The 23,805-nt window shown below is 37.4% G+C and overlaps 1 protein-coding gene across 5 annotated transcripts in view; it reads left to right on the top strand.

Annotated features, from left to right (window-relative positions):
- Positions 1-960: 960 nt before the first annotated feature.
- The window catches only part of LNPK (lunapark, ER junction formation factor), a 47,923-nt gene continuing 25,078 nt past the window's right edge, over positions 961-23,805 (top strand). For 3 of the 5 annotated variants that reach the window (XR_008965192.1, XR_008965191.1, XM_057363694.1), the window contains exons 1-8: positions 961-1,043; positions 4,871-4,952; positions 6,196-6,240; positions 7,412-7,599; positions 10,909-10,967; positions 14,221-14,261; positions 20,329-20,409; positions 20,490-20,541. Coding sequence is in view for 3 of the 5 variants with exons in the window: in XM_057363694.1 (XP_057219677.1) it covers positions 4,926-4,952; positions 6,196-6,240; positions 7,412-7,599; positions 10,909-10,967; positions 14,221-14,261; positions 20,329-20,409; positions 20,490-20,541 (493 nt within the window). In the remaining 2 variants the exon portion in view is untranslated. The remainder of the gene's footprint in view (positions 1,044-4,870; positions 4,953-6,195; positions 6,241-7,411; positions 7,600-10,908; positions 10,968-14,220; positions 14,262-20,328; positions 20,410-20,489; positions 20,542-23,805) is intronic. The other 2 variants (XM_057363696.1, XM_057363695.1) reach the window with 2 other exon arrangements.

Here is a 23,805-nt window from a genome sequence, read left to right as displayed (position 1 = left end):
CAGGGTCAACCTACCACAACTGGAAAAAACCCAACAAATATRGGCTGTATTATGATGCACTGTTGCATACGAGTTCAACAATGCAGGGTCAGCTGAAGGTGTGCAGCTTTTGCGTRGGAATTTCTACTACAAGGCACTCTGAAGCACTTTCTTCCACATCTAGTGCACATGCACATGCACCCAGTTGTGTCACTGTAGTGGCAAAACTTCCAAACAGGGCATGTCAAAAAGATGCAAACAGAACAAGTATTTATCCTCTGTTCCTCTGTCCTCTCAGCATGGACAAAGGATGGGTGCCAACGACGTAAGAAAACTTACGAAAWTAGAGCACGAAGGCAGAGGACATTGTTATTACAGTAACGTGATTTAATACGGAGTTCTTCTGTCCAAAGATATCTAACACTTGCCGACTGGAAAGAAGGGGACAGTGCGAGCAGCCCCCGCTGTGACCCTGAGGGGACTCCAGCGCCCGCCAGAACTCACATCCAGCACGGCGGCTCTTTGTCAGCACCGGCTGACCACCAGTGTCAGGCGGCCTGCAAACCAGCACATGACAGTTTGACCCCCACGCTCCTCGGCTTTTGCGTTAAAACACCTTTGTTTTCTGYAAAGAGGGACCAGCGAGAGCCGCAGGACGACGGGCTCGGTGCCCCCGGCCCCGCCGGCGCTCACCGCCTGCCCACACCCACTGAAGACTGGGCAGAGCCGCCCGGGACACCGCGACACCGCCGAGGCRCGGCGGGAGCGGCGCATGGGCAGGGCCGGGTCCGGCCGGTAAGATACGGTGCAGTAAGGAGCGGTACGGTTGAGCCGGGCACGGAGCACRGCACARTCCCACACACCCCAATGCCCCCACAGGCACCGCCCGGCCCAGAGCGCGGAACAGCAACGCCCCGCTCCTGCGCGCCCCGGGCAGCGAGGCGCTGATTGGCTGCCGGCCCGCGCGGGGCCTGGTGGGAGCAGCGCTCGGGCGCCGCGCTCCTCCTGAGGCGGCGGCGGCGTTGGCGGCGGGCGGGAGGGATGCGGGGCCCGGCCCGCGGCAGGTACGTGATGGCGGGGGATGCGCATACCGGCCGGACCCGGCCCCGGCCCCGGCCCCGAGCGGCTGCGCGCTGGGAGAGGGGCGCGGGGTGGCGGGAGAGGGGCGCCCGGCACTCCCCATATCCGCACTCAGGCACCGGCCCCGCGTCCCCGGGGCACGAAGCGCAGCAGGGCGGTACGTGCCCCTTCCCCCTCCTTCCTCGCCGCGGGCAGCRGGCTGATGGCGGGTCGGGGTGCAGCCTCGGAGGAGGAAGCCCCCGGCTGTGGGGAAGGGCGGTGGGTGTCCCCCCCGGAAGCGGGAGTGYGGCGGCGCCGTGCGGCTGTCCCGGCGGGCGGGCCGAGGAGCCGGGGGCTGCCGCTGACCTTTGCCAACGCCCTCCCTGCCCGCCCGGCCCCGGCCGCTGGCGGCCCCTCGCACAGCCTTCAGGAGGTTGRGTTTCAAAAAAGAGGGCCTGACCTACCTACTTCTCGCTCCATCGCCGTGCAGTCCGTATGGCAGCTAATTTGCCTTTTTGATTAAGGCTGTGCAAGCCTCTCAGGCGTAGGACTTCTGTAGGATGCTTCCAGACAGAAACGGCTGAAAATGAAGTTTAAATGGAAAGAAGTAAAGTGTCTTGATGTAACTGAGGCGTCCTAGGACAGGCCAGCAGTAGGTGGTGGGTGATGCTCCTAGTTTGGTTTTGCTTGTTTCCTTGTCCACGGCATTCAGCTGGAGAAAGTTTTTATGGTCCCAGTGGAAGTTTCTGAGGTCRGTAAATTGGGAGAGAACTGTAAGCAGAACTGGAGATTCAATTTGAAAGGTAGAACTTGTGTTCTTTGTAATGGTAAATATCTAAAAATATTTACATAAAGTGAAGTCACTAAGTTTGTAAAAAAGAATTATTTAAAAAGCCTTGCCCATTCCTTTAGGGGAAAGGACTGTGTCTGTATGCAAGGCCTTGATTAGAAGTTTCTAACTTCCTCTTTTTTTTCTTTTTATACGTCTACTCCTGATATTATTCAGTCATGAATTTCAGCATGTCAGTTTTTAAAATTTACTTGGGAAATTGAGTTCTTGGAGAACTTTTAATCTTTAAAACGTTAACAAGCCTGAAGAAATTTGAAACTSACTTGATAAGAGTGTAATGAGATCATGAAGCTATTTTCTCCTCCTGGGTGGATGGGCGTGGATGATTTCATGGATTCATGCCTCTTTCAAAAGAGAAGCCTTTTCTRTTCTGGTCTCTTACTCTGGCATATCTCCTTTTTAATAAATAACTTATATGTTTTGGGAGTAAAGGAGCTGTTATCAATATTATTTTGGGAGAATGAGCTAACAAAATTGGTAGTAGTGTTTTCTTAAGGTTCTCTATTCAGTGTCTTTAATGCTTCTGTTGCCTGCTCTAAGACACGTTGCAGCTATCTTACTTGTGTATTGAGTTAGTGATAATGTGTGTGGAAATGAGTCCAGTTGCAGTGCTGCTTAGTCAGTGGAATGCACAGCTCTAYACTAGAGTGCATTCTTCAGAAGGGAAAAGTGCTGTGCAAGAATTTATTGGTTAGAGCATGAGAAGAAGCAACTTGTGGAAGATCTCTTGCCATGAATAGTAGGATATTAATAGTAGGTATGTGGAGTAGCAGGTAAGGAGGAGGGAGGAGAGTTTGAAGCAGTTGAAGACAGTTTGTGTTGTCATGTCAGAAAGAAGAGAGGGGAAGAAGGAAAACATCTGAGGCAGTCCTTAGTAATCAAAGAAAATTCTCTATCTCCTCACTGAGGATTCAGTGACTAAACTGTAAATGTGAATCTGGGGCCCTAATCCCTTAATACCTCTTCGCTGAAGGGTTTTGGTAGTATTACTGACTTGCAGAGCAGCATTTGTAAAGCTTGTCATTATCATAGCTCTGTAAAATCACATGTATAGGACACTTGTCAAACCTGTTTCTCTTCCAAGCATTTGCCACATATTAAAAACACGGTGAATGTTTTATTGATATAGGTCAGTGTCACCAGTAGCTCATAGATAACCTACTCCCAAAAGATCCTCTAACACTTCTAGTGCAGAGGTTCTCAAACTATGGCTTGAAGGAAAATATCAAACGCAAAGGCCATTTGCGTGAGCATCTGTGTATCTCTCTGCATCCACAACTGAGAGCTACCATTGCTCCTAAACAGCAATGGCAGTGCTAAGGAAGCAAGCTAGATTTGGGAGTCTTGTGCTAGCTTTACAGACTTCTCAGTTGGCTATGTGAYGTAGTATCTTTTTTTGCAAAATAATTTGAAAGCTATCTATTTCTGTAGAAATATCTGTGAAGAAAGTGTCTGCTCAGACCTGCTGCAATACCCATGATGCAAAAATTCACCTGTATCTGCAAGGTTACTGTTGTGTAAGATTCTTGGTGTTAGACTCTATGTTTGAAAAAAAAAAAAAAAAAAAGAAAGATTGCTGTTTTACTGAGGTGAGTTGCTGCAGTAGTGATTATTTTGAAGATTTGTTCGAGTCCGAGAGGAAATAATGCTTTTTCTGTATCTCACCCCTTTGTGCTCCTAATTTGGCAGCAGCAGAGCTAATTTGCCCATCTGTTCTAGCTTCATTTTTGTGGYATTTCTGGCATGGATTTCCTTATCTTTAAGGAAAAGGATTGGTTTCTGGAATCCTAAGGCCTGTAGTTCTGAAGTCCTGGACTTTCCTAAAAGGTGGTGAGGTTACCATACCACAGTAGTGTTTGTGATAGTGAGCACTGCATATCTTATGCATATTAATTTGTTCTAACAGCCTCAAACAATTTGAAAACAAATTTGGATTGGCCAAAACTGGAAAGATGTATTCAAAGGTATCTTAATGAACAAGATAATGATCGCTTAGCACTGATCTAGCTAGACATAAATATTTTTTTTTTTAGTAAGTATTACTGTTTCATTTCAGAATGAAAAAGGTTTGAGCCCTAGTTGGGGCTGARCATTGGTTTACTGTCAGGGTTGTTTTGAACTGATTACTTTTTWGTTCAGTAGATAAAAAACTTGTAAATTAAATGACTGGAGAGAAATTTTGCTGTCCTARGGTTCAGAGTCAATTGATTCCATTTTCTTCTGATAGAAAGTTGCTACAACTTTGGTTTAGGAACTTAGATCCAGATCATCAAATTAGTGTTGTTCATGGGTTCCAGGTTTGTGTAGGGTGAGATGAGCTGCTTTTGCCCCTTTGGAACTGTTTTGGTGTAATTTGTTGTGACTGGATTGTTCATTGTGGGTTGTGCAGGGGAGACCTGCCAATGTCGTGCTTCTTGTATAGCAAAGTAAGTCTTTGATTATTTGAACTTAAAACTGATCATGCAAAAGAACAGTAGTGCTATGCAGCACATTCTTGTTGATGAGAGCATACAAAGGAAGTAGATTTACTTGAGAAATTTTCTCATGAACAGAAGGATATTAATGCTGAATGCCTACAGTGGCAACTGAAAAGGAACACTGAATTATGCTTATGAGCAGCAGAGGAAATAACTGGAAATCAGTATCTTAAATAATGCTGCCCAACAGTAAGTTTTAAARATAGTTTTTCTGCTGGAGTGTTTTGGTGGCTCTTTTTGGAGTTATTTTGTGCCTGTGTTTTTGAGGATTCCCCTGCTGGTTAAGTATTTTCAAAATAAAAAMAACTATGGTCACATCTGAGCTGATCAGCTGACTAACAAGATGGCCTATGAATCAGAAAACTGGATTTAAAAATGACACATAGGTAAATAATTAGACAATGGCTTTATGCAATGTTTTGATTTCTTAAGATACTGCAATGAATTTATGAATCTTYGATTATGTTGTTTGATTGCTCCTAAGTGCTTAATGCTTTATTTCTAGCAGTGAATTCTTGTAGAAGATTGATAGCTCTGCCAACATTTGTCCACAATAGAAGATGGGTGGATTAATTTCAAGATGGAGGGTAAGTAAAATTGTGTAATGATGTAATAATATTTAGATTTAGAAGATGGGAGTACCTAGGGCATATTGGCTATTAGTGCTGGCTTAACGTTAGTGCTAAACATTTCACAAGTATGTCACTTAAAAGTCCARTAGTGAGATATCATGACCAAAAGTATTCTTTGCTAAATCACTAAGCTGTGGTTTAGCTGAGTAAGGTGTGAAACTGTGTTGTTGTCCTGTATTTCCTTTGCAGTACCAGTCTGGCACTGGCTTTGTTAACTTAGAAAATACAGTTTTAATTCTTTCTGTAAATCTAAATACTTARGTGGTGCTTCATTGAGATAGAAACTGCAGCATCTATGTCTTGGAAGGTTGGTGACTTAGRTGAAAATGGATACATGCAGAATACATTTCTGTCTTTTAGCAAATGGTTTGGTAGCTACTTACTCCTATACAAATCTGTCTTCCTATCTGCTTTTATTGGTTTGTATGTTATTGAGTGGTGTACTGGGTTTGAGGAAGAAGAGGCATAAGGTTTTTGATGACACTCCTGGCAGGTGTGAGTTGAGTCTAGGTTTGCCTTTGCTTATTAATTGACTTGAGAGTCTTCCATACAAACACCTTTAAAGGTGAAAGTTTAGGTAGAATGYCAGTTTTGTATAACAGAAACTCAGGGTGATGCAGTTTAAGCTATGGTTTTTGAATTTATGGTGTGAAGGGTGGGGAAAGATTGTGGCTTGATAATTCTCAGAAATTAGGAAAGATTCCTAGAAGGTGGATTTCCAGTTGCTCCTATGGGGAATTTTACTGAAGATGACAACACTTACTTGCAGTTGCTTATGATTTATTTATACCATGTGTCCTTGTATGGAATGAATAGTAATAAAAAGCTGGAGTACTCAGGTTAGGGCTTCCTGTATRTATCCTCTGTGTTTTGCCTATTTCCTCCACCATCAATTCTGTTCTTCTTTTACTTTCCACGCACACATTCATTATCACTGTACGTGCATTATAGGTTTTCATCTTTTGTGATGTAGGAGAGGAACCAGTTAATAGTCATGCCAACTATAAAACAGTGATTCATTACAGTCCCGTCTATTTGTCACTATACAAGCAGGAAAACTTCTTACCTTTATGTAAAATAGATAATTTATTAATCTATTAYGAATATGTCTTTTTGTTGGGAAACTGTTAATGTACAGTAATCATCAATACAGACTTTTGAAAAGTGAGATTAATATCTTTATTCTTTCCCTTTTAAGCAGGCAAAGCCTTCCACTGTAGAAGTATTAGAAAAAATAGATAAGGTATGTGTTTGCTTTTTGGTGTTTTGATTTTTTGTTTTTTTAGAAATATGCCTCCTCTTCTCTGGCCATGTATTTCTTTCACATTAGGTAAAATACTGCTATGAAATTTTAAACTATTTTGGTAATTATTCCAATAGTGGAGATTCTGCATTTCAGARGAATTGTTATCTTTTTTCCCCTTACTGTTTAGTCATTTAAAAAATACCAATACTGTAAAATAGATAGTGAGAAACTACAGGGCAAGTATTTATTTAGAGTGCCTGAAATCGGAATGAATATGAAGCTCCTTTGATTACACAATTCAGTTATAACTAATGGTTRAAGTCCCACGTAATGGAAAATGTCACTAATGCAAAGTTCCTTTCATCAGGTTGATTAGTAAAGCTTCAATGTATGGTTTTATGTGTAAAAGTTGTAGTAGTAGTAGTAAGAAAGGCCAGGGGCAGAATAATTGGATAGATGATTCAGTAATCAACTGATTTTTCACAGTATTTGTGACAGATGTCTGTGCTATGTGGGGAATTACCTGTTTTGAAATATGCTGTTAATATTTTTGTTTTCCTTTTAATGAAAGTGTGAGTACTCCTGTTGTCACTTGAAATACAGTCAAAATGGTTAACATAGCAGAGCATTGCTCGACTGCTTATTAATATGCCAGAGGCATCATACAGATGTTCASGATTTCACTCTCAACATGAAAAAAGTACTGAAAGGAAAACATGTGAAATGATGGTGRGGTTTCAGCAATTCCCCACGCAGAAAAGTGTTAGAAGCATTTAAAATTCTACAGGTGCCTGATGAAAGTTTTAGAATGCAGAGTATGGTTGRTAGTGATTTATGTGATTGTGAAGAGTGCCATTCATAAGATACTGGTGTTTTTCACTTGTCCCAAATATACTAATGCATTACGAATGTGAAAAAGTGCTGATTTCTAACTTTTTTTACCAATTTCTAATAAGGTGCAAGTGGTCCATATGATAACCCTAACAGTGTGGTGTATTTATGCTATGAAAGTTATTCTTTGGGCAAATATTGTCATTTATCAAAAAGCTGCTTGACTTCTCTAATCAAGTATCAAATTGGTAGGGCTRGTTTTTGCAAACATTTAAAGTCAGATTAATAAAACCACCTACTGATTTCACTAATAAAGCTGAACCCTGTTTATTTGCAGGAAATACAGTCATTAGAAGAATTTAGAGAAAAAAATCAGAGACTACAGAAACTATGGGTTGGAAGGCTTCTTCTCTACTCCTCACTTCTTTACCTTATTACTTGCTTAATTGTGTATTTGTGGTGTCTTCCTGATGAATGGACAGCAAGGCTGACAATGACACTTCCATTTTTTGCATTTCCATTGATGTAAGTAAATATGCCTTTTTTATTTTGTAACTGCTGTCTCTTTGATAAAAGGAGATGGAAAATACATCTCAGCAGGGGTTTGGGTTTGCTTTGACAGTCCTTGAGATGTCATAACTTGCAGAATTTTTTCTTCTAAAATAAATCCAAGTAGTTAGGCGAATACTTTCTTTCAGGGAAATGTCTCTCATGGGTCTGGGTTTAGTATAGAACCAATTCTTATCATCAAAAGATGATAGCATCTAAAGTTACTTGGCTTATCAAAATTATGTTAGGGCTAGAGAGCTATATCTGGGCGGCTGCTGCAGTATAAGCACAAGAGAACTGTTTTGGGTTTTRTTTTTACTGCAATTTGAAAAGTAAAATTACTATATGAAATCTATTTAAGGTATGTCACCTATATGCAAAATGTAGCATATAAAACCTGGAAAAAAATACAATGAATGGAGAAACTTTCATGTGTTAGATGACTATTAACACAAAATTTRCTTGAAAGGTCATCACCCTAAGTATGTTGAAGATTAATTTTACATACTTATCTGATTTCTGGAAAGTCATTGACTGTTTTCTTCCACAAGAAAATATGCAGACTTCATTAATGGAGAAAGTATGGCCTACATTTTTGTTCCACCGAGCTGATTGGCTGCTTATTGTGACGAGTGGCTTTTGTTTTCTAAGAAAGCGGCTTTTCCAGAAGYAAAATAATGGGCTCCCATCTCACTAAACACCTGCTTTGCTGCCTCCTCTTCCTCCAGACCATCAGGGAGAATAAAGCAGCCTACTGAGCATCTTTCCTACCGAYGGGGAGCGCAGTGCATTTACCAATTCACTGAAATGAACATCATAAGTACTTCCATATTTGGACAGCACCCTTGTATAAAAGCATGGCTTGTAGGTGCCCTAACTTTAAACTTGAAAGGCAAAGTCAAAAGTAAATATTTAAGACTTTGCAAGTCTTATTTAACCCTCTTTAACCCAGTTATTTAGGACTTGAGCGTGGGTCAGCATAACWTAACATGTGGAAAACGCCCAATTTGAAGACTCTTTTTGTATGTCATGTTGTGTTATGCATAATATATKAATACATTGTGTTGTGGATTCTAGTGGAGAAGGTACATAGGCTGCAGTATCTTGATTGGAAAGGATTAACATAGAAATTAGAGATGAAATTAATCTTTGGCAGTAATATGAATTAATTTTTTTTTAAGGACAAACATTTCAAAGTCTTTATTGTTAGTGTGCAACGACTGCTCATGCTGATAGGAAAGGCTTGTAAATGAGGAAGTAGTACCAGCCTCCTTTTGCATATGTGTGTTAGAATTAGTGTAGAAATGAAAGGTTTTATTGTTGAAGATGATGGCTTCTAGTGCTGTGGTTTGAATTTACATGTTGGATTTTTATTCTCTAGTTTGTCTTCCAGTTCTGCTTATTTTCCTCAAGATAGCTCCCTGTAAAATTCTGATTTAGATATCAGCTTACTGTGACTTAGAATCAGRCCATTGTTCTGTTATGACTTGCAACTGTTGATCAGATTTTTTTTTTCCTTAAGCTATTCCCCTTCAGCTTTTTCTTGGCAGATATGAGTGGCAAGCAGCTGCCAGCTTGTCTTTGTTCTCGGTCAAGAGGTGACTCCATGCTGAATGCCTGGTGCCACCCAGTAATAGCTCTAGAGAYTTTTCAGCCCTAACCAAACTGGAGTATGTCTGCCTCTTCCAGCCTGCAGTCAGTCACCAACTTATTTCTGCCTTAGGTCAGTCCCTCAGGGTCTCAGCAAGTTGCTACTGTTGGTAGAGTAAGTTAAGTTTTAGGAATATAACTTCACTAATTTTAAATGTATGCTGAAATACCTGAAAAGTTGAAAAGATATGTTAGCATGTTAGAAGGGTGCTCTTCTTGAACTGATTTTTATTTGAATTAGTTTTAATTTGTGTGTTCTGATTTTCAGAGAAATAAGTTTTCTTGTAAAATTGGTTTGAAATGATCTGCTATTTAACTTTCATCTTTAATTTCTTAAAGAGRAAATGCTTTTTTATTTCATAATGTCCTACCATATTTAGAATAGAGCTTTAGGTAGAAGACTATTAAGTGTACATTAAAAAAAAAAAGCTTTTGCCTGTGTAACAAGGTAGTTAAGGCARTTAAAACCCTGTAAATACTTACTTCTTCTGGTACTTCATGAAGACACATTTTGTGTTATGTAAGCAGATAAATCCATCTGTATTCTTAGATTAATTATTATAGCACACCKTTGGACATGGAATAGTTAAATTTCTTTGTTTCTCTTGTCTGTGGTATGTTGCTCTCAGATTCCAATTGCCTCAGCTAACTGGCTGAACTTGGGTTGTGTTGTTGATACTTGAAGGCATTTTGAACTGGGCAACCATTATATAAATACAGAAGATGTTCTTATGAATTAAATCAAAACTCTGYTTGAAATCTTAGAGCCTTTTGCCTTCTTTCTTATGCATGCTGTTAGTYAGATAACCTTTCTAGCCTTTAAGATTGATTTTTTCTTAAATGACACATTGCTAATTTCAGCTCTATTATTTAATTAACMTTAGGAACGTTTTGGATAAGGTGCTTGGAATAGCTTGAGGTATGAGGTTTGCCACTTGCTTATACTGAATTACTTACCAGGAAAAGTGTCAGCTTAATACTTACAAGCAATTCTACGCTKTAAAACAAATCATCTGCTTTTGATGATTGCAGAGACCTTTCAAATGTAAAATGGTCATAGGTCAGTTTAGTTTTATCTTGATACAAACTGCTCCAGCTAAGTCAGCTGAAACCCTACAGAAACTGAGTAGACTTAGAGCTCTCTAAAATCACCAGGACTCAGGTCAGTTAATTCTCCTTGGGGGAGTGTTTATACAATCGCTGTATCTCATGGATTTCGTTGATATTGAATTCTTCCCACAAATCTCCTGGGCCTTAATTTTGGGCCTTAACTGGTAAGTTTCTTTTTTTGGAAAAAATGCATTATAAATCTATCAAATAAGAAGTGATGACTAAGTAATTTTCAGCTGAACATTTTTTAGCAAATGATGATGTTACTTCTGCTGCCTTAGTATTTCTGCCTTTAGTAACAGTTAATTTTAATGGAAAAGAGGATTTTATTTAGAGCAATATTGATGTCTTGTTAACAAGATGCTAATTAAATTTTTAGTTTTTTTATATAAATAGTGTTTGAAGGTTTCTGTCCTTTGTATTTGCAAAATAAAATCTCACGTGGTAAGTGTTCTGTTTGCTAAATGACTTCAGAAATGATTACTGTAGTATATTTTAATTAATGTAATTCTTTTTYTTCTTAAGAATCTGGTGTATAAGAACACTGCTCATTTTTTTCTTTTCCAAACGGACAGAAAGGAATAGTAAGTATTTTTTTCCTTGTGTGTKTTTTTGTTTGTTTGTTTGAGTCTTTTTAAAATACGGAGCTRGTTGAGAATGATGCTTGCTCTGATAATGTAAATGTTTTTKATCATTTGGCTTCCAGGAGGACAAGATTAGCCTTTTAGTTGATACTGAAATGGGCAGTATTAGCTGAACTTTTTTCTACCATGTAGTTCATGAATGAACAGGAAGGAAATGCTTAATCTTTCACTTCCCTTATAAAACGTTGTTAACCTTTTCCTCTCTTTGTGTGTGTCAAAAGTGTAATGTTATAAAATAYGATGTGGAAGTGGGACTGAGAGGAAAGGAAATATGAACAGTAGCATGAATTCCCTTGATACTTGCCTCTCACAAGTATTCCAGCACTCTTAATCTGTTATCCTTATACAAAAGGGAAGAGATTTATAGCAGATGTGTCTAATTTATTTGTCAAGATAGCTTTTCTCTCCCAAGTTTTTCAAAGCATACTSTATGTTTTCCTGAGTGAGAAAGGTATAAGCAAGTTTTTTTCTGCTTTTTTGAGAGCAAAGGCAAATTGCAAGTCATGTAACAAAACCAGAAAATAATGGAGGTGTCCAAATACATATAAAAAGTTGTTAAATTTTGCATTAGAATGAATCTGCATGCTATTTAAAAACAGCATCTGTGGCTCTTGTCTGCAGTAGTTAGAATTCATCTGAGACATTCCTTGAAAKCTGTCCAGCTTGTAACAATATCTCATGGTGATGTGAGCAATAATACAGGAAAACCTCAATGTTGCACTGTGTTTTATGACTTGCAGAACAGCATGATGTATTTAATTTGTGACAGCTTGCAAGTTAAACATCATTTTTAGAATTTTTCTTAAACTTAATGTTTGCATTTTATATGCAAGCACAGAACATACATTTTTATGTAGAAATAAAATTCTCCATCTATTGTGTGGTGCTCTGTGGTTCATTTCTAAGGTGAAAATCTATTTGCATTTCATGGCTGAATAAGAAAAAAACCCCTATGTTTTTCTAGTTTGCTTAAATGTCTTTATTGCTGTTTTGAGCATGCAGGCAAGTCTAGTGCTTTTGTTGAACCTGTGTTTAAAGAGTTTAATAGATGATAGGACATAACAAAAGGCATTATTTCTGTGTGGTTCCAGAGACTGGATAAAAATGAAGTGTTTTACATCAAAGATAAAGGTCCTGTATTTGAAAAAGAAAAATCAAATATGTGGTACAAGAGTTGAAGCAGTAAAGCAGGAGAAAGAGTAGCTGAGARAGCAAACTGGTGACTGAGTTGCTCAAAGCTAAGTTTTTATTCTGGCATAAGTTAGTATAACACACTGAGTCACTGGAGATGGTTATTTACAACAATAAAGCTCTGTGCTGGATAACAAGATACACCAGGTTTGGGAAGGATGCTTTGAATGAAGAAAAATTTTAGCTAGAGTCTAGGAATGGTGATGCWGAGAGATTATGGAATTTCAGTTTTTAGGACTGGTCAGACAAAACTGTTAAGGAAGATTTAGGTTGATCTGTCCCAAAGCATAGAGAAAATAAACGAGGTRTATTGCAGGTATTGACTTCTCTAGTATGAATTATTTTTTTTTCTGTAGGTTTAATTAAGATGAGATATATTGGTTTCTTGAGAGTACTTTGCCGTAATTGCCATTTGGCCAYGTTTGAAGGGGCAGGTGTTTCATGAGCTGTTTCTTGTTGAATACAGGAGGTAAAGTGATCAGAAAGAAACACCCACACTYTAAACTGATTGCATTGTTTTGTGGAAGGCTATGTCTGAAGATGCTCTAGGCATTTCTGTACCAAAAGCACATTTCGTTTTCTTGACTAGCCTTGAACAGTTGGCTGTGTTCTGCTGTTTGTTTGGCATCATGGTATTGTGGTACATTTCAAGCTGTTAATCTGTGTGGGGCAACATGTGAAACTCTGTTCGAATATAAATGTAGAATTTGGTGAATGGRGGTACCTTATTCAATTGAAGATGCACTCCTTCTGGAATGGTCCATCTTCTGTGGTTCAGCCCACTACTAAATATGGTCTTTTTCCATTTCCTATTTATCTTAACAAATATGGATTGTTGTAGTTACCCTTTWATTGCATAAATACTAACCTTTCAAATATATGCATGGCAGTTTTAGTATTTTGCACATTTAATAAGGGGGTTTATTTGATCCAAATAGATTTCTGCAGTCTGGAAAAGTTCAAGTAATTATTTGTTCCCTTMATTTCAAGGAACAGTTTTCCTGAAGTAACTTTGAATGGTATGGCATATGTATTTATAAAGAAAGAAAGATACCAAAAAAAAGTGTGTTTGGTTTGACAGGTTTTGGTTTTGTATCTTGTAGTCCTTCTTTCAAAGCTTTTTCTTTATTTGAAATCTGAAAAATGGGTAAAAATAGGTGTATTTTTACAGTAAGTAGGCTGTCAGTGCGCAGTAAAGCTGAGAAAAGGGAAAAAGTACAGTTTATTGTTAAAATCTTGCTGTGAAGGAGGTAGTAGAAAGCTAATTCGTTGAGGGACAGTATCTTCTGTGTTAGGATGGTTTATTACAGTTAGTTTTYCATGAATGTCAAGCTCCAAACACTGACTTTCAGGAAAATCCCACATGCATTTGGCCTTTCTTCTTTCTCTTTCTCTTAGAGGTGTTAGGTGCTGTGCCTACTTATTGTAAGTCTCTTAACATTTAGAGCTGGTAGCTGTTCTTACAAAACTGGGGGGTTCGCTGTAGTCTGACAGTATGGAAAGAGGGAAATAGATTGAGCTTTGAAGTGCGGGATTGACCTGGCATTTGAAACTAGCGTGTGTTAAGAGGTTTATGTGAAGTACCGAAGCCAGTAAATCTGGTACTCAGATACATTAATGCTTAGACCTCCAGCTTTTTTCTATATTTTGACTCAATGAGATTAAATRTATTTGGTCCATTATTGTACCAGTTTTAATGTAGGTCAGAGCAGGGCACGGGCTAGAATTGGTTTGCTTAATGAGGAAATGGTACATAAAATTTTTTAATAGTTATAACTGTAAAATGATAACAGTGGGCTATAATTTATAAGTGGTTTCAGCATTTTAAATGATTTATTTTCACATAAAAACTAGTTATTTTATATGAGGTTTACTGATGTTTRGGGTTGGTAGTGGTCAGTGTCATTTTTCCTGATCTCACAGGGCAAAGTCAGTGTTTAGAATGTGCTGAAATTATCTTTTATTTATATTTGAAAACTAATGTATAATGTCCTTCTTTTAGATGATGCGCTGGAAGATTTAAAATCTCAAAAGAAAAAAATAGTAAGTAAAACTTCAAGAAAAGATGGTTGTTATGGTCCATTAAAACTGGTGTATGCATCAACTTGATCAACATTTAATCTCAGTAAGACAAATTTAGGATGCAAAAGGTTCCAGGTCTGGGATAACTTGTTCTCTTTGCAAAGTTTGCAACACTGAAAGCTGTTCCCTCTGTTTAATGACTCCATAAGGAAGCTTGCTGTTTTCTTAGATTGTTGGCTTCACCTGCCTTGTAAGACAAAACTTAAAAACCACCACCACCACCAAAACACAAACACTCTCCGCCCCCTGACCCTCCCCCACCAAAGCAACTCTTTCTCCCTCCAAAAACTCAAAAAATTGTATCTTGAGACTTTGTTATTGTTGAGTTTACCGAAGTGTTCACCTTATACCTGCTGGATTTTGCTATGGCAGCTAAATTAATAGAAAACCCAMAACAAAGGTACCAAAAATGAGTTGGGTAGAAGTCTGGTATTACATCATGATCTGTGGTTTTTTGCTGTTGAAATGTAGATGTAAAAAAGATAACCTGTAAGCTAATTATGTCATTGTCCTTTGGTAGAGAGGATTTGCTATTATTTAAATGGATGTGTCCTTTGGTTGTAGTGGTGATACAAAGGGGTTCGAGAGGCTTACATTTTCTGGGAAAGAAAGAAATTAGCAAGACAACWGTTGTTAAGTTTATTTTATGAAAATTGCTTAACTGGAGTTAGTTAATGTTTCCAATTAACATAGTCATTTGGTAGCCTTAAAGAAAAAGTTCTTGAAACAGAAGAAGCACAGTGGAGAACRAAAGAGTTTTAGGAACCTTAAGTGTAAAGTCTTCATTTCCGTTTTAGTTTTCTGTAATCATGAAAATCCTTATTATAGAGGAGCTGGTAATGCTGAATTTTTGTGTGTGAGAAGCACTTAGGACAAAAGGCATTGAATGAAAGATGAGATAGGAAGATCCTAAACGTTTATTTTGCATATACAAAAAATACAAAGCATCAAAATGTCATACTACAGTGAAACAACTGCATGAATACTCCATAACCAATGAAATTATAGTGTAACTATGGAGAATTTAAATTTGAAAATAGAAATTGCCWTTAGTATGTATTCAAGTCAAGCTTTAATCATTAAAGAGAAACTTCTAAACTGAGTTCTGGAAATTCCAATAACATAAAACTCAGCTGTTTTTCACAGTCTGTGATTATCASTTTGTGTTGTGGGTGCCTGGTTCCTAGCAAGGAACCACAGAGGACTTAGTGCAGCCTCTTGAACCAGTGTGATGCTGGTAGTTTTTTACTCAGAAGATGGACTTGGGAGGTTCATCTAATTTAAGATACTCAATTAAGCATTAGACTTAGATAATTATACATGAAATGGAACATGTCAAAATGAGCTGGAAGAGGATGCAGGTAACAAGACAGAATGTTTTAGATCAAAACACTGATAAAATTGCATTCAATACAATTTTGTTTTGATAATACTCAAATTTGATTTTGTTTTGGATTAGTTTCCTTAGGGGAGTGTCTTTGGCTATGAGTAACCTACTTTTTAATAAAACAAAACAAAAATCAAGTGAAATAATGGGGAGGGAGATGATGTTTTTCCTTGTTGAATTCTGATTTGCTGCTGAGTTTGCAAATAGGATATTACTAAGATATTCACAGTGTGATCCTCGAAGTATCTAGGATGAGTTAACTATGTGTTGTTTCCCGTTTATTTGTAATGCAAATTGTTCTCTAGGCACTGAGCCTTCCACAACAGCTGTGCCTTTTCACTTTGTTGCAGCTCAGCTGCTTAATTGCTGGAGAAATCTTACATTGAAGACAATTGTCCTTTTGAAAAATGTTACTGTACTTGTGTTTTACTGTCATGTGGCCACCTTTTCCCTACAGACGTTACTTATGTGGTGAAGGGGCATAAGGCTTACAGGGCTTACCTGTAAATGGTGTAAGCTCCTCATCTGCTGCATATAGTGCCCTGCTGGGTTTGCAGTGACTGCTCAACAGAAAATTTCTGTTCTGCTTAGGTGACGGAGTCATCTGGATACTCGCATGGGTAAAATACTTGACAGACACAAATACAGATACTTAATCTGGAAATTGTCTGTCCTGTACTTTGACTCAAAGTTTGTGTAATACTTCTCACAGAATTGACGATGCTATTTTTTTCCTAGTGAATATTTTAAAGCTTGTTGAGTATGAATTGAGGATGGGGATAAAGTTAATTAGCTGTAATTAAGGCGCTACTTCGAGATACCACTTTGTTTCCCTCCTTGATCGTAAGATATACCCTGGTTGTGTTTGTGGCTGTTGAGCTGTAATTTTGGCCTCAGTGTTTCTCAGTTAATGAGGATGTCAGCCCTTAAGCCTGAGCATGGGTAGATGAGCAAGTTCACAGAGTTAAGCATATTAAAGCAAGGGTGGAGGACATGTATTAAGCTGATACAACTGGGAATTAGTGGAGAGTTTACCTGGAACAGTAATCTTAAAGGTGAGATAATTCYTAGCCTGAGGACTAAGTTTTGAAGCTAGTATTGTAATTACCTTGCTAATTTTAGAATTAAACTTTGCTGCAGCTTGCTCAGCTACTCTGAATAGTAGGCTAAGTGTAACATTAGACTTTGACAGACTTCCTAGCCATTTCAGGTAAGGGTTTAGAAAGTTGCATCTGTTAATCTAGCAAAAAAATCCCAACTAGTCTGATTTCAAGGCTGTCTTGGAGTTATGTTAGTGATGGTGAAAAAATGCAGCATATGAATTCTGTTACTTTAAAATAATTACTCCTTAATCAACTTTATGCCTTCAGCCTTGTAGGTGTAGACAACCATTGATATTTTGTTAACTTTTCAGTATGTGATAGAAACACTGTTGGGAGTTGGCTGTTCTATAAGCCCAGTTTTGTCTAACTGGTATATGCTAATGTACTGCAAATGTGCAATTGGAGGCTCAAAAAACAGTTTAAAATCATATTTACTGATGAGGGATCAGTTGAATTATTTTTTCATGCAGTGTTCATACAAAGCAGTTACTTTAGTGGTTTTAATATTGGCATGGATCTGTTCATAGTATACTTGGTTACTATCACTTAAATAATTTATTTCTGATTTTAATGAAATTTTTACTYTGTATACTGGTGTATCTTACATGGTAGACTGAAATGAGTCTCATGGCTTTGTGTGAACATAAAGACTTCTTCGTAGTTGGGTTTGACATACCAAGTAATTCTCATTTTATKAACTCATGTAGTAGTATGTTAAATAATGAGTGGTTTGCACCATGCCAGTACTTGAGTCTTTGGTTGCTAAATTCCATTTATAAGAAGCTTAAAATACATTACTCTTAYTACTTTTCAATTTAGGCAACTGATGTCATTCCCACAGGAATTCTCTTTGGTTGCCTGTTGGGAAGGAGTTCATCCATACAATTAATTGTTCATAGGAAGTGAATGTGGTACCATGCTTTTTATTAAGATCTGATTAATTCCATGAAGAAACCATGCTTAGGCTGGTATGAACTTTCTTAGAGAGTTCACTTGTTATTCTGGTTGTTCAGCATTATCATTTTATTGATAAGGATAGACTATGAGTTAGCCCTTGTCAGAAAGTAGAAAATGTTTTTTGTAGTAAGGGTTTTGGATCTCAGAGAAGAACATATTACTGAAAAAGACCAAGAGGTGTTGAGCGATTTGCTGTGTTAGTGAGCCAGTTCTCAGCACTAGGTTAACATTTCCAAGATTATGCTTCAGGATGGTGAATGTTCCAGAAGTCAGTGTGTTGGTTTGTGTTCATAAATGACCCTCCAGTGTTGGCACACAAGGCAGTTTCTTCTTCTATGCAAACATAGAAGTASTATTTAAATTTTACACAGGCTCTTACTTTCTTCTAGTAGTTACATTAATTTGCTCACAGCAAGTAAACKTGAACCTTTTTGGCTATTTATTTGGTATTGTTGGTTACATTTCAATTTACTTTAGAAAAGTATACTCTAAGAYGGTATGAGAAATGTGAATATGCTTGTAGAAATTCTGCCAATTTCTGTATATTTCCAAGAAATTTGTAAAGAGTCAGTTGTGATACTGAATTCTTGTTCAGATTCAGCTTTACTAAAATTTTAAASCTCTCTATGAATTTCAAAATATGAAGAGTAACTCATTGAATCATCCAGTAATTATCAAATGTGAAGAATAACTTTGCCATCTGAATCTTGTGTGGTAAGTTTCAAATCTTGTGGTGTAATTATGTTTCAAAATAATGTTACTGTTTTTGCAAAACTTATGTATCCACAAATAGCTACCGTACTGTCTAATACTGCTGTGGTGAGAAGTGCTTTAGATAAAGRAAGTGTCAAGTGATGGTGGAGCATTCTGTTTTTTCTCTCCCTAAAGGACACTTTGTCCCGCAGGAGGCTATTTCTCATTTTTCTTTTTCACTATACAGACAATTGAAGGCATTTTATGTTCATTGATATGAAGTGAATTGGGTTTTTGGGGGCCAGACATTAACACTGATTGTTAAGGTTCTTTGCAGCTTCACCTCACTAGCTTTACCCTTTATATAAAAATGTGTCTTATAGTTTTTTACTTTTATAAGCAATAAATACTTTATTTTTCCTATTAGACCATTAATTCTGCTCTGACTGCACTGTGTGGCATTTGTTTTACAAAATTAGGGGGTTAACTCCAAAGTGATGCTGAAATACAAGTTTAGGAAATTGATTTTCACTTCCTTTTTCACTCCCTTTTATTTCAACAGTCCTTAATTAACAGCCTGGATAGTATTTCTTGCCTCAAACTTCAAGGAGGCTGTGGAGGAGCGAGTGTTAGATGAATACACAGTAGTAACCATTAAATGGAGTGAATTTTTATTTAGCTTCTGAGGTCTATTTGTGATCCTGAGATCTGTCTAACTGTAAAACTCGTGCACAGTCTGTATATGCAGAATGGCTGAAACTTTAGTTTCTCACTAGCTAAATAATGGCATAAAATTCATGTTAACCTGCACCATTTGTTATTTTAGCAGTGATAAATGAGTTTGAGAGAATTTAATTTTTTGACCACTGACCTTTTCAGTTTTGCAGTTTATGCCAACAGCAAACTTCAGAACAAACAAAGCCCCCACTTATAGCTGAACATGGCCATTAGTCAGCACATCTAGAAGGAAAGGTCTGCCTAAGATACTGTAAAATGTATTATRATTTCTATACATATTAGGTATTTGTCATAACGTCAGCTATCTCAGTTTTTAAGTTAAGCTGCTTCTGATGTTGTCCGTTAACCACTAAAAAGATACTTTACTAGTGATTACTTTTTTAATTAAGCCCATGTATTAGCTATAAAGCCACTTGAGTACATTGTAAATAAAACGCTGTAATAATGAAATGCTTTAATTACACTCCCTAAAGTATGCATAGTTCTCAGTAAATTTTTTTATTTAAATTCTTAACGTGTTCCTTTTTCTGAAAAGCAGTTTGAATTGCTGTAAAGATGTAGATCCAGCCTTTAAAGTCATTTGAGCAAATTCCATGGCTGTTCTCTAGTTAGTGAGTTTTCACAGCATTTGCAGCAAGCTAATTGCTTCTGCTAATAAATAATCTAAAATCGATGCTGACAGCAGTTAATTGGCACAGGGACTTTATTCTGTAAAGCACTTGGCTAACGACCTTCCTTAAATTAATAGCATTAAGTGCTATGAGGAAATAAATCTAAGGAATTGCCTGTCATTTGCTTGTCATGTCTAATAACTTCCAATAATGATGGCTGATAGATTTTTGCACATTCCATTATTGAAGTTGGTGCTTGTAATTATTCTCCTCATTATATGTAAACAATTAGCAATATTTGGTGTTTCCTTGCAATAAAGCTGTTAAGTTCAAGTAGTCCATTAGGGTTAAGGAACTATTTTTGAAAGCAAAATTTATTTTCCATTGAATCTGCAAGTCTGCAGATGTCTGAAAATGCTACTGGTTCACTGGATGGTCTTCACCTTAACATTGATAAGATGCTTGTAAATGGAAGGCTGTGGTGGGGGTAAATACTTGCAAAAATTGTCTATTGATGTGTGGAACCTTTCTGTTTCCAGCTCGAGGAAGTAATGGAAAAGGAAACGTACAAGAATGCTAAACTAATCCTTGAAAGGTTTGATCCAGAATCAAGTGCAAAGGTGAGTCTTGTTATTGATACTGATGTAATATGAAAGGTAYGATGGAGCTGAGCATTCAGATAATGTTATTTAATTGGCAGGAGACTGAACTACCATCTGCTGGAACATCTGCAACCCCAAGACCTGGACAAGGTAATAGCCCTGTAAAATGGGTGCTCTTTAGCATAGGTACTCATCTTTCACAGCAATTTCCACTCTAGAAGTCTATCTATGATAAAATTTGTAGATCAATTGACTTTTATTTAGGGTTAATAGACTGTTCATTAGGCTATGCCCATTACTGTTCAGTATTTTTCAGAGAAGGGATCTATTACTAAAGCCTGATGTTCTAGACAGCAGGATATTTAATGCTGCTTGATGTTAAAGCCGAGAGAAAATTAACTTATTGTGGCATACTTGCAATTTTTCTAGAATATTAAGGTATTTTCAAATCTTCTGTAATACTGACTAACTTAGATTTTCAATAGTTCCTGTTTCTGACTAGTTAGACTTTTCCTAATGCAGTGCTTAAACTAGTTCTGTTTGGTGACCAGAGAGGAAAAAAAAGCTGATGCAGCATATGCTGCATTGTGTTGATTGTGGCTTGACTGTCAGTAGAAGGGCGGGAGAGAGAGGTTCTGAGATAGAATTATTTCTGAGAGCCAGTCACTGTAGGCTGTGGTCTMCATTAATAAGTGTGGGATGATATGTGTAGATTTGTCAAACAGTTGTTGCTGAGCAGTTTGCCCACACTGTCTGTGCACAGAACGTTTTATTTAGCACTTGCTTTAAACTGGTGTCATGGGCTTGGTGGAAGGAATCTTTTAGTACGGTTTCATTTGCAAAGAATGTAAGTGCTGCACTGATGTTGTCATTATATGAACCAATATCCTCTAAGTGAGCAAACAACTGAGAAAATATACAATTCGGTTTCAAACATTCACATTTTTGGGGTGCATTGATAYATTCTTGCTTGATCCTGAGTAAAAGTGCAGTTTAGCCTTGGAAAGGCTTTTGGAAAATAAATTTTTTAAGTTGTCATGGCTTACAGTTGTATTTTATGATCTTAAAGGTATTTTCCAACTTAAGTGATTCTATGTGTCAATGTAATTTTGTTCATATACAGCACAAATTTATTTTCTATTTTCCAATCTGTTCTCTAACACATTGAATTTGGAATTGCTGCAGCATCTTGTCCCTGTGTGTTTAGTCAGACCATTGTATTTTGGAGGTACATTATAGTTCAAGAGGGACAGGCTTGGCTTTGGCTTATGAAATTACAGACACTTAATTTCTAAATAACTTGGTATATGCTGTAGTTATTTCAATTTTTAGCTATCAAAAAACCTACTGGCTTATTGCTGTTCACACTAAATATCTGCCCAAAATGAATATTAGCTCCTGTTCTGTGCAGTATATAGCTTACTGTAACTAGATGACACCTTTGTGTGGTTGTCGTGTAATTTGCTTCATGCAGTTTGTGGTGGAATTGGAGTGGTTTGGAATAATAAAATATCTGTTAGCAAATTAACATTAAAGCTTCCTTGGTCTTCTCTTTGCTTGCTTTGGACACAAGCAACAGAACTTTCTTAAGCTCTCTAATTGAGTCTTTTTGAAAAGTGGGTRAATAATGACCAATATATAATCAGGTTGGACAGTGTTGTATATGAGACAGCTGATGAAAGGTTAGTTAGTTTGWATGCCTTTGACTTACTGGTTGAAGTGAAAGCTTACACATCATACTAATTGGTACAAAGGTTTAATCAGTATTGCATAATTGTTAGTTCTCAGAAAACCATCTGGTAGTGCCTCAATTGTCCYGTATATTTAGTTCTTTTTGCAGTTTCTGTGATTTTGAAATGTACTGCTTAAATAAGTAATGGTAATTTTAACAGATGATTTAGCTCAATCTTTTGTTTGGCATGAAAAGCCACCAGGAAATCCAGAAGGAAAGGAATTTGAAAATTTAAGGGCTATTTTATCTCTTCAGAAATGTTTTGAGGGGTACAGTTAATGAATATGTACTTATTCAGTACTTTGGCCATAGAGAAGAATAGGGTAAATATATATTCACAGTGAAATATTTATCCATTGTAAATATCCTGTTGTTGTTACCTACTATTTTCATTATGCTAATTCGATTGTTAGCAGGGGTGTCTTGTAAATGAGATCACTTTGTGACCTGAATTGAAAGTAATGCAATAATASATGGTTGCAGGCTGTGGGATGGATATGGGCATGGGGAGGAAGAAAGAAAATGCTTGGTTGCTCTTTGACATTAAGGCAGCAAGTTATATAAAATATTGACCTGTGGTGAAAATAATGTATTCTTCTCTACACTTCAAAAATCAAGTTTTGAAGTGAGGGAAAAATAAAATAGTTATGCTTATAAACATTGTAGATGCCACTGCCTCAGCACTGCAGTATTGTAATATTCTTTTAAGAGCTCACACTGAATCATCCGTTGAGTAGATACCTCTTAAGTAATGTGCCTGCTTGTATGTCTGAATTGTCCAGTGCTGGTAACTGCAGAATTTAAACTGTAGTGTGTTTGGAGAATAAAAGATCTATTTTTAAACTATTTATCTGTCTTCATGCATTTGACTTTTGGATACACAAATATTACTACTGAAGAAACTCGTTAAAAAAAATCACAAAATTTCATTAAAACTGYGTCAGCAAAAGCTGTATATTGTGTTAGTGTTGAGATCAGTGGACATGTTTCTTAGCTGAGTAGTGCAACTTGGAATTATAGAGGTCTGGAACTTTGCAAGAGGCTCATTTTTAACACATTGCATCTCAAGGCAATTTGAGAAGTATATAGATCATACTCAGTTACTGCAGAAGAATATTAGGGCTGTTATTGTGGAAGTGCACAGCAGATGTAAAACGAATTAGGGGAGTTCATGAATAAAGGGTCCATATGTGATACTAAAATGAGAATACAGGGCTGTATTCTCCATGTCCATGACAATGTGCTTATGGATCCTGGGGATGATATCAGGAATGTAAGCATCTGAAATTCAGGTTAGTGTTGTCACTGAATAACATCTACAGCCACTGTGAAATGAAATACTGCGACGGATGGGCTGTTGGTCTTGCCAAGTAGAGCGTTTCTCACTTTCTCATAATGCAAGTTCTKGTGACTTCTCTTACTTGGGGAGCAGCAGTGTTGGCAAGTTCTCTAAAGTATGAATCATAGAAAAGAGTGAAAGCCAAGTGAACTTTTAAGTGAAGGGGATAAAAAAGGCATTGGGGAAAACCTAAGGTTTTATGGCAACTAGCAATGAGTTTCTTAACTCTGTAATAAGGCTAAAACTACTGAAGCACATCTCTCTAATACTGTACTGTAAAGCACTGGATCAGCATCTTTATAGGAGCAAAAATATGGAGAAAGAGTCATTAAAGTAGCACTAT

Source organism: Malurus melanocephalus, unplaced genomic scaffold, assembly GCF_030028575.1.
Source record: "Malurus melanocephalus ecotype Western Australia unplaced genomic scaffold, MMel_1.1 scaffold_30, whole genome shotgun sequence".
NCBI lineage: Eukaryota > Metazoa > Chordata > Aves > Passeriformes > Maluridae > Malurus > Malurus melanocephalus.
Note: the sequence above shows the minus strand (reverse complement) of the source record. Positions and strands in the feature narration are given on the sequence as shown.